The sequence below is a fragment of the Aristolochia californica genome, unplaced genomic scaffold (genome assembly GCF_029961685.1).
Source record: "Aristolochia californica isolate CCGP_79_NKW_82.1479 unplaced genomic scaffold, dmAriCali1.0.hap1 SCAF_8, whole genome shotgun sequence".
NCBI lineage: Eukaryota > Viridiplantae > Streptophyta > Magnoliopsida > Piperales > Aristolochiaceae > Aristolochia > Aristolochia californica.
Genome location: NW_027182279.1, coordinates 27,258,647 through 27,274,056, shown reverse-complemented (window position 1 = coordinate 27,274,056; position 15,410 = coordinate 27,258,647). Strand labels below are relative to the sequence as shown.

Sequence of the window (15,410 nt, the reverse complement as noted above, 5' to 3'; positions counted from 1 at the left end):
ATAGTTATTTTTTTACAGTGAACCCAAATATTTGATAGCATAATATTTTGGCAGATCAACACGGAGATTCACCGGAGAAGATAACAAAGAGGAAGAAAACGAAGGGGCGAAGGATCGTAGAGAAGAACGGCGAGGGATAATTGAGGGAGTCCGCAACCTAGGTTCGTCGGAGGAGAACCTGATCCTATGTTGGGTGAAATTTGACTTGTTCATTTCATTTCAGGGTGTCCCTTAAATAGGACTCATGACCACAAAGTTTAGAGAATTATAATTTTGCCCTTCTAAGGTATTTAACATGAAAATAAACTAAATGACTACTTAACTGACTCAGTCAGGGTAATTGACTCAGCCATGGTGTCTTAGCCTGACTCGGCTCACTATTTGGTCCATAACAACTATCCTCAAATTTTGGATTTTTTTTTAAATAAGGAAACTTTGCTGATTATCGACTAAATAGTGTTAAAATTATGATTCTTTGACTAAAGATGGTAAAATGATGATGTATTTACTTTAGAATGAAATTACCCATGGTGTTGATTGACATTTTTATTGTAGTTCGGCTCTTCTCTTTGCTAACTCAACTATTTGATAACATAGTATTTTGATAGTACATAATTTGGTATCCCACTATAAAATAACATAGTTATTTTTTACTGTGAACCCAAATATTTGATCACATAATATTTTGGCAGGTAACATATTATTGTTTTCCACAACAAAGTAACGTAATTATTCTTTATAAATTAGTAATACTATATATTATGATGTCATTACTAAAAAAATGAAGCTTGGTCTTTCGAGTCCATAATAAACATAGTGGTATTTAGTGTGAATGCTTAATTTATAATTTTATTAGTAGTGACATATTGTCCAACTAGAATGGGCGAAATAAATGTCAATTGTTTAATTGTACATTATTATTATTTTACTTTCAGCAATAAGTTTGACTACTTTATAAGATTGACATGAGTACAATAGATTTTAGTTTGACAATCTTAAAGGATATCAAGAACATAATCTAATGCATAAAATGGAACTATGATAACATACAAATAAAGAGAATGTTATTTATTTACTATCTCCTTTGGTATGAAATTATAAGTTACCCACCTAAAAAACAAAGAAATAACACTAAACCATAATGTGTTCATTATGGTCTTAGAACAATAATTTTATTCTTTCATCCTATTATGTTAAAGTAGTAAAGAATAAATATGTTACTTCATAGTAGAATATTATATTATGTACTATCAAAATACTATATTATTAGATTATTAGGAGTCTTATCATCGCTGGATGACATCAACTTGTGACACTTTTTGGACCAAAAATATAATAATAAACCTAAAATTCTAATGCCATGTGGCCTATACTCTCTCATGTGTTACCGGACCAAAAATATAATAATAAACCTAAAATTCTAATACCATGTGGCCTATACTCTCTCATGTGTTACCAAGTGCGCACCCTTTTTTTAGTAAAGTAATAAAAACACCCAATCAGCTACGACCCTCGGTTCCACAGAACCAGTGCCATCCTGGTGGGCCCCACAAACTATTGCTCCACCAATGATACATTAGATCATCTGTGATTGCTCCTTGATGAGCTGCACCACCACAAACCGTAGGCCAAAACCAGGTTAGAAAAACATTTTTCTCCTATCATTTCAATTTGTCATTATCAAAATGCCCTTCCTGCCTGAAACTTATATTCCTCCGGCGCCTACCGCCTGCTACTTCTCCACATGAGCTCATCGTGGCCGTTGATCATTGAACAGTGTTTCTATCAGAGATGATTAATTTTGAAATCTCATTCAAATTTTAAATTTAGAATAATACATCTGGATTGTCCAAGAGAAAAACTAGTAGGGATAAATTAATCAATACATGTAAAGCCTGCCCCGGTGAACGTGAACTTTTGAGGATTAGTAAAAAATAAAAAAATAATTATTATTTAAAAAATAGTTATTAAAAAAATTTATTATTATCTTATTATTACTAAATATTTTTAGAAATAATAATAACTACGGGCTTTAAGAGTCTTTTTAACACCCATGAAAAAAAATAATTTGAAAATAGTTAGTAAAAAAGAATTGTTTATAACCCGTAGAAACAAATATATTTGACTATTATTATTTAAAAATTAATTATTATCTTACTTTTACTAATTATTTTTAAATAATAACAATAAAAAATTATTTATTTATTTATATTTTTCTTTTCTAGTTCCAAACAAACCCTGTGGGAAACTAAAAACGGAAATGGAAGCGCGAGAATGGAAGTCCGGCGGCGGCCGCGTGGAGATACTCTCTAGTTTACCTAGCGCGATTTCTCGAAAGAAATTTATCGCGATATTTTGACGTAGATTTTCTACAGTTCACAGTACACTCTGTCATGGTGCATACGCTCACACCCCAACGCGTATGCAGCGGCTGCTCCTAACGTCGCGTCGGTCCAGAGCTCAGTATGCACAATGACTATTATGTCCCTGACTGCAATGAGGAATGACAAAAATGATGAGAGAATGAAATGGATCCCCTCCCTGTTTCTCTTTGTTCTCGCTGAAGAAAAAGGAAGAGAATTAAGAGAGAGAAGAGGCGCTGCTTCTCTGCATCTCTTCCTCTTGTTGAGTTTTGCATTTTATAAGCTGAAGAAATCAAACCGAGTAGCAAAAGTGAGGGAGAGAGTGGGGAGTTTTGAATCTTGTTTCTGTTTATCTTTTATCTACAAAGCTAGGAGGGGGGAGAGAGAGAACGTGAGTGATGGGCTGCTGTGTGTCCTCCTTTCTGTCCGAGACTCACCCGGAAAAACTGCAGCAGCACAATCAGCATAATCAGAACTCTTCATATGAGCATGGACCTCCATCGTCGGTCGATGCGGAAGGCGGGCCTGGCGGGGTCCCTCTCTTCTCTGAGTTTTCCCTTGCGGACCTCAAGGCTGCCACCAACAACTTCAGCTCAGACTTCATCGTCTCTGAGAGCGGGGAGAAGGCCCCAAATCTCGTCTACAAGGGCCGCCTCCAGAACCGCCGGTGGATTGCCGTGAAGAAATTCACCAAGATGGCCTGGCCTAATCCTAAGCAGTTTGCTGTCAGTAACATTGCTCGTCTTCTTGCTGATTTCATGTATTTTCTGCCTTATTTGTTCCTGGGTTTTCCTCACTCCGGGTTTTGCTTCTGGGTCTCGCAGGAGGAAGCTTGGGGCGTGGGGAAATTGCGGCACCGGAGGTTGGCAAATTTGATTGGGTACTGCTGCGATGGGGACGAGAGGCTGCTTGTTGCAGAATACATGCTCAACGATACACTTGCCAAGCATCTTTTTCATTGTATGTACTTTAGATTTTCTTACCCCGCTTTTTAAGCCCTTCTGATTTGTCATTCTCGCCATTTGTCATGAAATCAGCTATTTGCGGACCTTCTATTTGTGTGAACTTTATGCGAATCCCGAAAATTTGGGACTAAATATAGCTTTTAGGTCGAGGGACTTTTTATTATATCTGTCTTTTGACTAGAAACAATGCTAGTAACACGCTTAGGTTTATTTTTCATTATTTGTTGATCTTCTACATTTTATCCGAAATTAGTGCTTTACTTATTCAGGTAATATGTTCTTTCTCGTTATTATGATGAAAATGGACCCGACAACGTATGTTGTATAAATTAATCTTGTGTATCCTTACAGGGGAAAATCAGACTATTGATTGGGCTATGCGTTTAAGAGTTGCACTGTACATTGCTGAAGCCTTGGTTTATTGCAGTAGTGAGGGCCGGCCGTTGTATCATGACCTGAATGCTTATAGAGTTCTCTTTGATGAGGTGATTTGATAGATATTTTCCTCTGTGCTATCCTTTCTGCTTGTAATTATGCTACTTATTAGTTTTTCTAGTAATGAAAAAAAGTTAGTGTTATTAGGCCGTTGTAGTTGTTATTAGGCAGGTAGGGAAGGATAGTTACTGTAAGAGATTAGCTATGCACAGTTGCGGTTAAATGCATCAGGGTTCAATGGATGAAAATCTTTAAACAGAGTTGTTTGTGTTTTTGTATGATAATAGAGGTTTGGTTTAGTGACTGTCTCTTTGAATATTTCTCTGAGATTAGTTGAACGATAAAGAACCATACATTGTGGTTTAAGGTGATAGAACTTTTCAGCAATCTCTGGAATTTGCAAAAAGGGGTTGGATTGTATAGATCCAATTGATAGTTGGAGGTGATTGGGGTGCATAGTATTTTCTTATTCTTTTTGACTTGTGTTTTATATATTGTACCCAGGTAGCCTAATATGTCGCATATAGGAGCTACTGAGAGATGCAATAGTTTCAATTAAGAAGAATAGGAGAATATCTGTGGATTATAAAAAAATGCTAGGAATGGAGGGATGGCTCCTGGTGTTTTCCACTACTTCCGATTTTTCATTGTTTTGATTTTCTGATGATGGGGGAGGCACAGTCTTTGGGATGCATCATCACTGTTTCTCTTGTTGTTGACATCCATGTTGTTTGTGCATTCATTTCCATGGGAAGTTGGAGTGTCAAAGTTAGATCTTGTTGGATCACGAAATGGTGAAGCCTCTCTAATGCATGCAGCCGATAGCTGAATGCTTCTCCTTTGGTCAATGTCTGTTGTGCCTTGATGCCACAGCCTGAACTAAAATATATGAAACACCAAATGGGATCTAGTTGAAATTATTCAGGAGGAAGAGCCTTTTTATGTTCACTTATCCTTCATGTTCATGGTTCTCTGTCTGATCGGGTGTGAGACTTCCTATTTCGTTATTATAATTTGATATGGAAATGATATTGGGGACACCTTCTTTTTAAAAAATGATACTGGTAATATCATGTCGTCCCTGTGCAAAAGTTGAATCCAGGGGATTGATTGAAGAATTTTGACAGTTAGTGGGAAAAAAAGGAGCAAAAGATTCCATTTTTTTGACAGTGGTTGGAGTTTGAAGTCTTTTTGTTTGGATGGAAGTTTTAAAAAGTCTGGTCACTTTCATTATTGATTGGGAAAAAATCCAGTTGGAAAGAGTAATGGAAAAGAAGATAAAACCGATTTAATTGCTTAAAGAAATTAAAAAATAGATATGAGTAGTCTATTTCCTTGTGGACTAACTCTTTCCAGAATAGCTCTGTGGCATTTATTCAACAGCCAGAACTAAGAGAGTTCCATATACTCAGATTAGCTGTTTGGCATTAATCCCGTTCCCAGAAATGACTGATAGTTCTATTTATTTAAGAAGAAAAACATTCATCTCCCTATTTCTTTTGAATGTATGACCTCTTCCACTTCCAAGATGTTAATGAAAGCTGATAGATGCGAACAAATTTGTGATCTGAAGCAATACCTTTGTTCATTTTGTGTTGTGATAATTCCAGATTTACCAATATACAAGAATCTAATATGAAACCAAACATTCTACTAAGTGGTAGCTTCCTTTCCTTCATGTTTCTCTCTAGCAACTAGAAACTGAAATATTCTGAATGGTGCAATGTTCTGTTCAGGGTCAGGTCCATTAGGTACTGAAACAGACTTTACAACAGATGTCAGTCTTGTCTCATTTGATGTACATACTCTATCTTGATCATGATATACTTGTTAAAATAAACCTTAGTTTTGGTCACAGAAGAAAGAAAATTAAGCTTGTCCTTCTTTTTCTCTTCACTCCCTAAATCCCATGTTTGGATGCCAATGCAGAATGCATTTTCATCTGAAATGTTTCTAGCTTCTGAATATAGCCCCCTGACACTGATACTCCCATTATTCTCTTGGTGAGGTGACAGTGATGCCAACAGAGATAAGGGGCACCGACACCAAGGGATTAGGTATAGGGGGTGCCTATGCCAACAGTGATAATGCTGACAGTCAGGATCTCATAGTCTTTTTAGGCAAGGATTCTCTCCTAAACTTTAAATTGTTCCATTTAACTCTTTGGGAAAACTTGGAAGTTGTGGGATGAGAGCGCATTCTACATTTTATAGCTACATGCAATGTTAAATTGTTAGTATAGTCTTCTTGGGTTCTTACAAATTATTATCAGGTTTTGGTCTTTAGTCAGAATAGCTGCTGGAGTTATTGCTGTTGATTTCTTACAGAAATGCTCAGCTTATTGTTACTATTTCTTCTTAGGATGGTGATCCGCGGCTTTCATGTTTTGGACTGATGAAAAATAGCAGGGATGGCAAAAGTTACAGCACAAATCTGGCTTATACACCTCCGGAGTATCTAAGAAATGGTATTGAACTTATGTCCATGAAAACTTAGACATACAAATGTAGCATGTTGTATGCATTATGTGTGACAATGAAGTAGCATATTTTCATATGCATCAGTTAAATTTTTTGTAAATTATTACCAATTTTAGCATGCCAATTTAGCATAAAAAAACTGCAGATCCCACTTTTATTTGGAACATGAGTTCTTGGTGGTCAGCTACCCAAGAAGGAGGTTCATGTAATAGCACATGGTGATGAGTGAACATCATGATTTCAGCTACATTTTCCTTTGTGTAATCACCGATATCTCTTTCTTGTAGGGAGGGTTACTTCTGAAAGTGTAATATTCAGCTTTGGTACTGTCCTTTTGGATCTTCTTAGTGGGAAGCACATCCCTCCAAGTCATGTAAGTTCTTCTACTGGCTTGCTAGTTCTGGAGCAACTGAACTTAGTGATGTTGAAAAGCAAACACTTTATTTATGTTTTAGTATTGATCATGTCAACATTATCACAAATTGAGGTGTGTATTGGAGTCACTTTCCTCCCCTTTCATCTAAATTCTAGTTTATGAGAGGGTTTTATTTTTTCTGTGGTTTTGTTGTGCTTCCAGGCCCTTGATATGATAAGGGGCAAAAATATCCTACTTTTGATGGATTCACATCTAGAGGGTAACTTCTCAACAGAAGAGGGAACTGTGCTTGTTGGCCTTGCTTCTCGATGTTTGCAATATGAACCTAGAGAACGGCCTAATCCCAAGGACCTTGTTACCACACTTGCTCCGTTGCAAACCAAACCTGAGGTATGTCCTTAATGCCTGTTCACTGGAATAGGGCCATGTTTCACATATGTTTACTTTATGTGCATATATGTGATGTGCATTGGAAGAAGTGGTGATGCTGAATCATAATTTTTTCACAGAAATCCATTCACGTTTACTGTTGATCGCACCACGGGATACTTGAAAAATCTAATTTCAGAAGACATCAATCACCTGAAAATACATGTAGAAGCTGTGGACTCAGAAAATGGTGCCCAGATAACTAGAATTTATTGTAAGGCCTGTGAATGGATAACTGGATGCTAAAAATATGCGAGCCATTGAGAATACAAAAAACACACCCAAAATATTAAAATATGTGAAAATAAGAGGATAAGGGGAAGTTAACATCTGATAACCCGTGTTTGTAATGATCAAATATCTTAATCATTTTGAGGTTAAACTGATGTATGCATCCACCTGGTAACAGCTGTCACTTAAATTCAGTTTTATTTATGTTTCTCATACTTTGATGTTTGTTTTCCATCAGTCTATAATCTCATCAGTCTTATCCTAATCAAATTTCAATAAATAAATAGAAAATCAAGAAAAAAAGATTGGTTCATGGCTTTATTATGCTTACTTGTTGTGGCTTTTTTTATGTGCCATTCATGGACCTTTATAGTTCTGGATGAACTTTCCAGATCTGGTGAATTTGATAGGGCTGCTCTTACAAACCCACCAGACTGACAACTTGAATTCTGTGATAGTTTAGTGTTTCTGTGAAATATACTTTTATTAAGTTTGAGCTGGCTTCATCCAAAAATGACTATTCACTAAAGAGGCATGCTGCTCAAGTTTGTATACCAAGCAATTTTCCGATTTGGGACTAATACCCATACTTAGGGGGAAACTGTATATAAACACAACCAAATAAACTATTCTGTATATCGTTTCATTAATATAAAGTATATTGGTATACTCTATTAGTGGTATATTGAATAAACTATTCCATTGTATATTGGTATACTTTATTATTGGTATATAAAATAAACTAATCCATATACTGTTTACTTATTTATTGTATGGTAGAATGTGTAGATATATGGAATAATAACAATTTTTAAAAAAAAACTTATAAAATCATAAAAATTATTAAATTCACATTATTATATACACAAAAGTGCAAGAACAATGTCATTTAAATGTATAACAAATATTTTTTTTTTTTTTTTGAGAAATGTATAAGAAAATCCCTAATGATATTACAAAATCCTTAGAAAGCGACACTTGAATCATGTTTTATCAATACATCTTTATCAAAAAAAAAAAAATCATGTTTTATCTCAAACATTCATTCACTCAAATAAAAATTTACCTAATTACTCTTATTTATAATCTGGTAATTGGTTAATTGGGTACAAAATGACCCTTACCCATTTCCATTCCATTTAATACATAGTAAATGGGTAATTAATAAAATTACATGAATGCCTAATCAGAATAAATATTTTTGTTTCATTTTCAATCCATTTAATAAACAATAAACAAAAAAATGAGGAAATGGGTAAAATAGGCTCCCCTATTAACACTCCTCAGATTCAGGACTGATAAAACAGTTAGATGGGCCTACAATGTGGACAGATCTAAATGGGGCATAGACAAATTGACTTTAGGCCAAAACCTAGCTGTAATACATAAGTTTGAACACGGTTCCTATCTCAACTGAATAATCATTTGGGAGGCCTATTGCTCAAGTTTATGAACCAATTGACCCCCAAGAAAATTTCCAATATCACTTATACCCATGTTAATGTACTCAATACCAATCCACTGACAAATCATGCAATGCCGTTGCATACAAGGAGAAATGCTTCTCATTTTTTTGTGTTTTACTAGATTTGCTCTTAGCTTCTTGCTGTTGGTCCGTGCCTGCTATTTCTGCTAATCTTCTGTTTCTATGAATCAAGAGCATAGTAGTGATGATCTCTTTGCACAATGCGACTTTGTACTCTCCTGGTGGAGCTTTAATGAAAGAATGACACATTGCAGTGGCAAATAAATAGGTGTATGATTGTCATTTGTGGTATACAGGTACCATCATATGTCATGCTGGGCATTCCAAAGCATGAGGAGGCTCCTCCCACACTTCCTCAGCATCCTCTTTCCCCCATGGGTGAAGCTTGTTCCCGCATGGACCTCACTGCCATCCATCAGATCCTAGTCATGACCCACTACCGGGATGATGAAGGAACTAATGAGGTATTACTTGTGTTTGTCTTTTCTTCATCCACCTGTGATATTTTCAAAGAAATGTTGCAGCAATGCATCTAAGGAATGTTTAATTTAGAGTTGTTTAATTATCCTTCTGGTTTCAGTTGTCTTTCCAAGAATGGACACAACAGATGAGAGACATGCTAGAGGCTAGAAAAAGAGGGGACTTTGCTTTCCGTGACAAAGATTTTAAAACTGCCATTGACTGTTATACCCAGGTATTTTTCTTCATTCCGGCTCTGATCTGTTGTTCCTGAATGCAGTGAGAGTATTATCTCGGAATCTCTAAATAACGAGTAGATCATGTCTGGGATCATGGTCAGAGCTTCTTAGAAGGAATCTTGCATGCGAATTGCAACTACATCTAGTTGGTGATCATTTAGGGAAACTAGCAGCTGAAAACCTATTTGACAGTATGGATTGGCCAAAAACAGTGTAGCAGTTCTGGTTGTTTAAGCCTTACCTCCCAAGTTGGCCCCCCTTAAGTCTACCTGGTATCATCAACATAAACAATTTAATATTTATGACAAAGAGAGCTCTCAAAATGCTAAGTAAATTGCTGAAAAATAAAATAGTTCCAAGTGAAGCAAAATAGTCTCACTTGTCAATTACATGGTAAAACTGATACAAAATGTGGATTACTAAATCTGCGCGAGTTATCATACCAAAAGGAGGAAAAAGGAAACTCCGATTGTATGTAAAACTGATTGGATGTAATTCTCTTTATTGTTATTTTTTCTTCATCTGTTTCTCTTTAGGGAAGATTGTAGCAAAACGGATTTTCTATACAAGTGCAGATTGTGATGCTCCTTAGGTCTGATGTCTTTACTTTTTGGTCTTTGTGTGACCTCCTGCAGTTCATAGATGTGGGGACCATGATTTCCCCGACGGTTTATGCCCGGCGGAGTTTGTGCCATCTTCTCTGCGACCAACCTGATGCTGCTCTACGAGATGCAATGCAAGCGCAATGTGTCTACCCAGACTGGCCTACAGCTTTCTATATGCAAGCAGTGGCCTTGGCCAAGCTTAACATGGACAAGGATGGTGCAGACATGTTGAATGAAGCGGCTGGACTAGAAGAAAAGAGACAAAAAGGTGGCAGAGCTTCATGAAAATAGGCACACCAAATTGTTTGTAATAATGAGTGATGAGTAATACCACCACCTGCTTTTTTCACGAACATGTCAATTTATCTGTAATCCAAATGTTGGTGGGTTGTGGCTCTCAACAAAAATGTAATATAGAGAAACACTTGATTTACATTAATGCATGTGGTTTTTTTCAACTAGGATATGAACAGCGTAAATTACAACAAAAAAAGGGGGTTGGGTGGTGCATTACAGGAGGAACTCATGCAACATACAGCTCAGCCTGTCCATCGATGAAGAGACTCATGAATTCTTCTCCATCAACAGTCTCCTTTTCTATCAGGAGTAGAGCAAGTTTGTGGAGAATATCGATGTGGGTGGTGATGATTTCCTTGGCTCTCGAATAAGCTTTTTCAACCAGTTCCCTTACTTCTGCATCAACCACGTCCGCCGTGGCCATGGAGTAATCTTTCTGAGAGGACATCTGATGACTCAGAGACACAGGTATAACATATTAGAACACAGGGAATTTCTGGGGAAAGAGCGAGCAATCATGGAAGATATGTTGGTATGAGGTGTTACATACCTGTTGACCCAAGAAGGGATTGCCGCCAGGGCTACCAATGGCTACTTGTCCAATTTTTTTGCTGAAGCCCAACCTCTCAACCATCTGCCTTGCGACCCGGGAGACCTGCATGAAGTCGTTTGATGCTCCAGTAGTTACGTTCTCTTTTCCAAATATGACCTCTTCAGCAACCCTGTTAGGGAGAGGAGATAAATTCAGACGCTTGTGGATTTCCATATGAAAGTGGAAAATATGGATGGGAGACGAACCTTCCACCAAGAGCAACGGCCATCTGATTCTCCAGGTAGCTTCTGCTGTAGAGCCCAGATTCGAGCCTCTCTTCGCTTGGAGCAAAGAAAGTTAATCCACCGGCTTGGCCACGAGGAATAATGGAAATCTTGGCAACGGGATCGTACTCGGGCATTAATGCTCCGACGAGAGCATGCCCAGCCTCTGCATAGGTCGACACGTTTAGACAAATATCATCAGGAAAACAGGGCAGACAAGAAGAGTGGGCGACAGTGAATTACCATGATAAGCAACTAGTTTCTTCTTCTCTTCTGAGACCACGGCGTTTTTCTTCTCAGGCCCAGCGATTATCCTTTCTAGAGCATCAGAAATCTCGTCTTTGCTAATCTCCTTGAGGTCCCGTCTAGCAGCCAGTATAGCAGCTTCATTCATCAGATTTTGCAGGTCCGCTCCAGTGAAACCTGGTGTTCTTCTAGCAATCTTTTCAAAGTCAACATCCTTGCCAAGTGCTTTGCCTCTCGAGTGAACCTGTCATTTCATATCAAGTTGTAATTCATGGCTAGTCTCTGAAAGAATTAAACTAGAACATTCCAATTCAAATGGAAAAGCAAATTAGTCTATTTTTCCTTTCCCCCGTAATCAAGCGTATTCATCTTAGTTCAAGAACAGCAAAGCTCTAATGGAGGAAGTTGTTTGATCTTCTCAACGTACCTGAAGAATCTTTACTCTACCAGCGACATCAGGCCTATCGACTGTAACTTGGCGATCGAACCTTCCAGGTCTCAATAACGCTGCATCAAGAACATCTGGCCTGTTAGTAGCCGCTAATACGATCACTCCACTGTTCCCAGAAAACCCATCCATCTCCGTCAAAAGCTGGTTAATAGTTTGCTCCCTCTCATCATTTCCACCTCCAAGCCCTGCTCCACGCTGCCTTCCAACAGCATCAATTTCATCGATGAACACAATGCAAGGTGCTTTTGATTTCGCCTTCTCAAATAAATCTCGAACTCTGGACGCCCCTACACCTACGAACAACTCCACGAATTCTGATGCTGCGCAGGAGAAGAATGGAACCCCTGCCTCTCCGGCCACTGCACGAGCCAGAAGGGTCTTCCCTGTCCCAGGGGGACCAACTAGAAGGCAGCCTTTTGGAATTTTCGCTCCCAGTGCGGTATACTTGTCGGGATTCTTCAGGAAATCAACAACTTCCTGTAATTCAAGCTTCGCTTGATCAGCTCCTGCAACATCAGCAAACGTCACGCCCGTTTCTGGAACTTCCTGGAATTTAGATTTGGAGCGCCCGAAGTCCATCGGCCCGCCCAGACCGCCAGGTCCACCGGGGCCGCCCTGAGCACGGCGGAAGAGGAGGAAGAGCCCGGCGAAGGCAAGGAAGGGGAAAAGCAAGTTGCCGATAAAACTAAACAATCCATTTCCAGAATCGCCTTCTGAGACGGAAATATCCACCCCGTTCATCGCAAGGATGTCGATTAGATCGGGGTCATTGGGGACAATCACGGTTGCACGCCGGCCGTCGACCGCGGTGAGCTGGAGGGCGCTTCCGTCCTTGCTAAATCGCACTCTCTCTACTTTCCCCTTCTTTACGGCGTTGAGAAACTCGCTGTACCGCCATTGGGACCCCTCCGGAAGGTCCGACGCCGCCGTCTGTGGCTTAGGGGCCGTCAAAAGCAGGTTTTGTGTAAACGACGAATTGGATTGCGGTGCTTCCGATTGGAGCTGGGGAATAAACTGTGGTTGCGGAGGGGGATTTGTATCTGGGTCCGCAGCGAGAGCTGAAGGCGCCTGGAGGGATATATTGGAAAGGAGGAAGGTGGCTACGGTAGCTTGAGATGCAAAATTCACTAGGTTTGAAGGTTTCGAGTCATTGGTTTTTTTGCTCTGTGAGGGAAGGAGAGATTGATTCATTGTTGGTCTTCGTCCAAGAAGCAACAAAGATGGGCTTGATTTTGTTCTGCGATGGAGTTTGGTGCCATGGAAGGCGGAGAACAGTAGAGGATTGCTGGTTGAAGCCGCCATTTTTGCCCTCTCTCAGACTGTTCGCTTCTAACACCACCCAAAACGCTTACAGTCCGCCCGTAAGGAGATTGAAAGAAGAAAACTAAAACAATTAACTGAAGGATATGATTTCTGGATTCCGACACTCAAGAGGGGAAGGAAAGATGATTCCTGATTCGTTTCAGTAAAAGTTTTTTCGTTTCCTCGTTGTTCAGAGACTTGATTGTTACCACATTTAACAAATTTATAGTGTTGAGAGTGAAGAATATGATGGCTCTACGTGGTGTGTCTAAGCTCCAAACGTTTAATTGGGACCGGTGCGATAGTTTCACATGATTTTTTCTTCTGATTTGGCATCTTTTGAGGCTTCCAGATTTTGTTTGGTTGACTAAGAGCTGTTTTCGTGATTGTTTTACGTCCACAGCAAGGCTGCGTAGCGTGGGGCAACGCACTCCAGTAAAACAACTCAAACACTGCATAATTGCTGTCCACATGTTGTAGTCGGTGTCAGTTGATGGTGAAAACCCAATTGAAGTAGGTTCACCTTGGCTGGTCACCTTTTCAGTCAAGATCAATAGTTATTGGTCATTATTGTTTTCTATCCAATGGAGCTAGTTCTTATGAGTTGCTTTTGTTACATTTGCCGATCACATTTGCTCTTTATTGTCGAAACTGAGTAACTAAAATAATAACAAAGATTCAAAGAATTTTTTAACGTATTCTTCTCTCAAACGGAGGTTTTTTATAATACAATTACAACCTAATTTAGATCCAAATTAGATCCTAGAATCAGGAATAAATCAAGGAAACAAATTGTTTCCTACAATTATGGTAACAAATTACATAATTTACAGCTCATTTTAATACTCCCCCTCAAGTTGGTGCATAGATGTCAATCATGCCCAACTTGTCAATTATACCATGAAATACCTTCCCTGATACTCCTTCGTGAGCATATCAGCCAGCTGACTCTTGGATGGAATAAAAGGAAATTGTATAATCTTTGCATCAAGGTTTTCCTTGATGAAATGACAATCAACTTCAATATGTTTAGTGTAATCATGTTGAACATGATTTTTTGCAATTTCGTTGGCTACCTTATTATCACAATGGAGATTTATAGATTCAGCATATTCAACCCCTAAGTCCCTCAGTATATTTCTTATCCATAACAATTCACATACACCATGAGCCATGCCTCAAAATTCAGCTTCAACACTTATCTTGATACTACCTTCTGTTTTTTTCTTTTCCACATGACAAGATTACCTTCTACAAAAGCAAAGTAACTAAACGTGGATCTTTTGGTTGTTTGATCACCCACCCCCTTCAATGTTAGAGATACCTTTTTTTGCGAATAACAAACCTTTTCCTAGAGCACTCTTTAAGTATCTCAAAATCTGATAGACCGCTTCCATATGTTCTTCACTTGGTGCATGCATGAAATGACTTACAACACTCAACGCATATGCTACATCTGGCCTTGTGTGTGATAGGTAGATTAATCTTTCAACCAACCGCTGATAACGCCCCTTGTTTGCTGGGGTTTGATCTGGGAGAATTCCAAGCTTATGATTCATTTCTATGGGCGTCTCTACTGCTTTACAATGAAGCATTCCAGTTTCGGCTAGAAGATCTAACACATATTTTCGTTGTGAAAGGAAGACTCCATGTTTCGATCTTGCAACCTCAATTCCCAAAAAATATTTAAGTTGTTCGAGGTCCTTCATTCGAATTTAGTGGCTAAATACTCATGTAAAGTTTGCAGTTCAGATGTCATCTCCTATCAAGACCATATCATCAACATACACAATTAAAGCCATTACTTTTCCTTCTTTGTGTTTTATAAACAAAGTATGATCTAAATTACTTTCCTTATAGCCAAACTCCTTCGTTGTAGCCAAGAATCTCCCAAACCATGCTCTAGGTGACTGTTTCAACCCATACAATGACTTCTTCTATTTACAGACTTCACCTTGACATAAATAACCACTTTTAACTCTAGGTGGTAGCTCCATGTAGACTTCTTCTTCTAAGTCTCCATTGAGAAAGACATTTTTAACATCAAATTGTTGCAGAGGCCAATCTCGATTTGCTGTTATAGATATAAGAATGCGAATTGTATTGATTTTAGCTACTGGGGCAAAGTATCCTAATAGTCTATCCCATACCTGTGTATATCCCTTTGCAACTAGCTGAGCTTTATATCTTTCAATACTTCCATCTGGTTTGAGTTTCACCGTGAACACCC

The 15,410-nt window shown here is 38.5% G+C and overlaps 2 protein-coding genes across 2 annotated transcripts; one reads left to right on the top strand and one right to left on the bottom strand.

Annotated features, from left to right (window-relative positions):
* The first annotated feature begins 2,555 nt into the window (after positions 1-2,555).
* On the top strand, positions 2,556-10,526 carry LOC137939472 (serine/threonine-protein kinase BSK1-like). Its single transcript, XM_068784741.1, has 9 exons — positions 2,556-3,088; positions 3,188-3,323; positions 3,680-3,813; positions 6,125-6,230; positions 6,531-6,616; positions 6,821-7,009; positions 9,062-9,229; positions 9,346-9,459; positions 10,099-10,526. Exons 1-9 carry the CDS (start codon positions 2,762-2,764, stop codon positions 10,351-10,353), a joined length of 1,515 nt encoding a protein of 504 aa, XP_068640842.1. The 5' UTR covers positions 2,556-2,761; the 3' UTR covers positions 10,354-10,526.
* LOC137939469 (ATP-dependent zinc metalloprotease FTSH, chloroplastic-like) lies at positions 10,351-13,359 on the bottom strand. Its single transcript, XM_068784740.1, has 5 exons — positions 11,855-13,359; positions 11,425-11,671; positions 11,164-11,347; positions 10,916-11,087; positions 10,351-10,813 (listed from the first exon to the last, which is right to left on the bottom strand). The coding sequence occupies exons 1-5, from the start codon at positions 13,178-13,180 to the stop codon at positions 10,592-10,594; spliced, it is 2,151 nt and encodes a 716-aa protein (XP_068640841.1). The 5' UTR covers positions 13,181-13,359; the 3' UTR covers positions 10,351-10,591.
* Between the last annotated feature and the right edge of the window lie 2,051 nt (positions 13,360-15,410).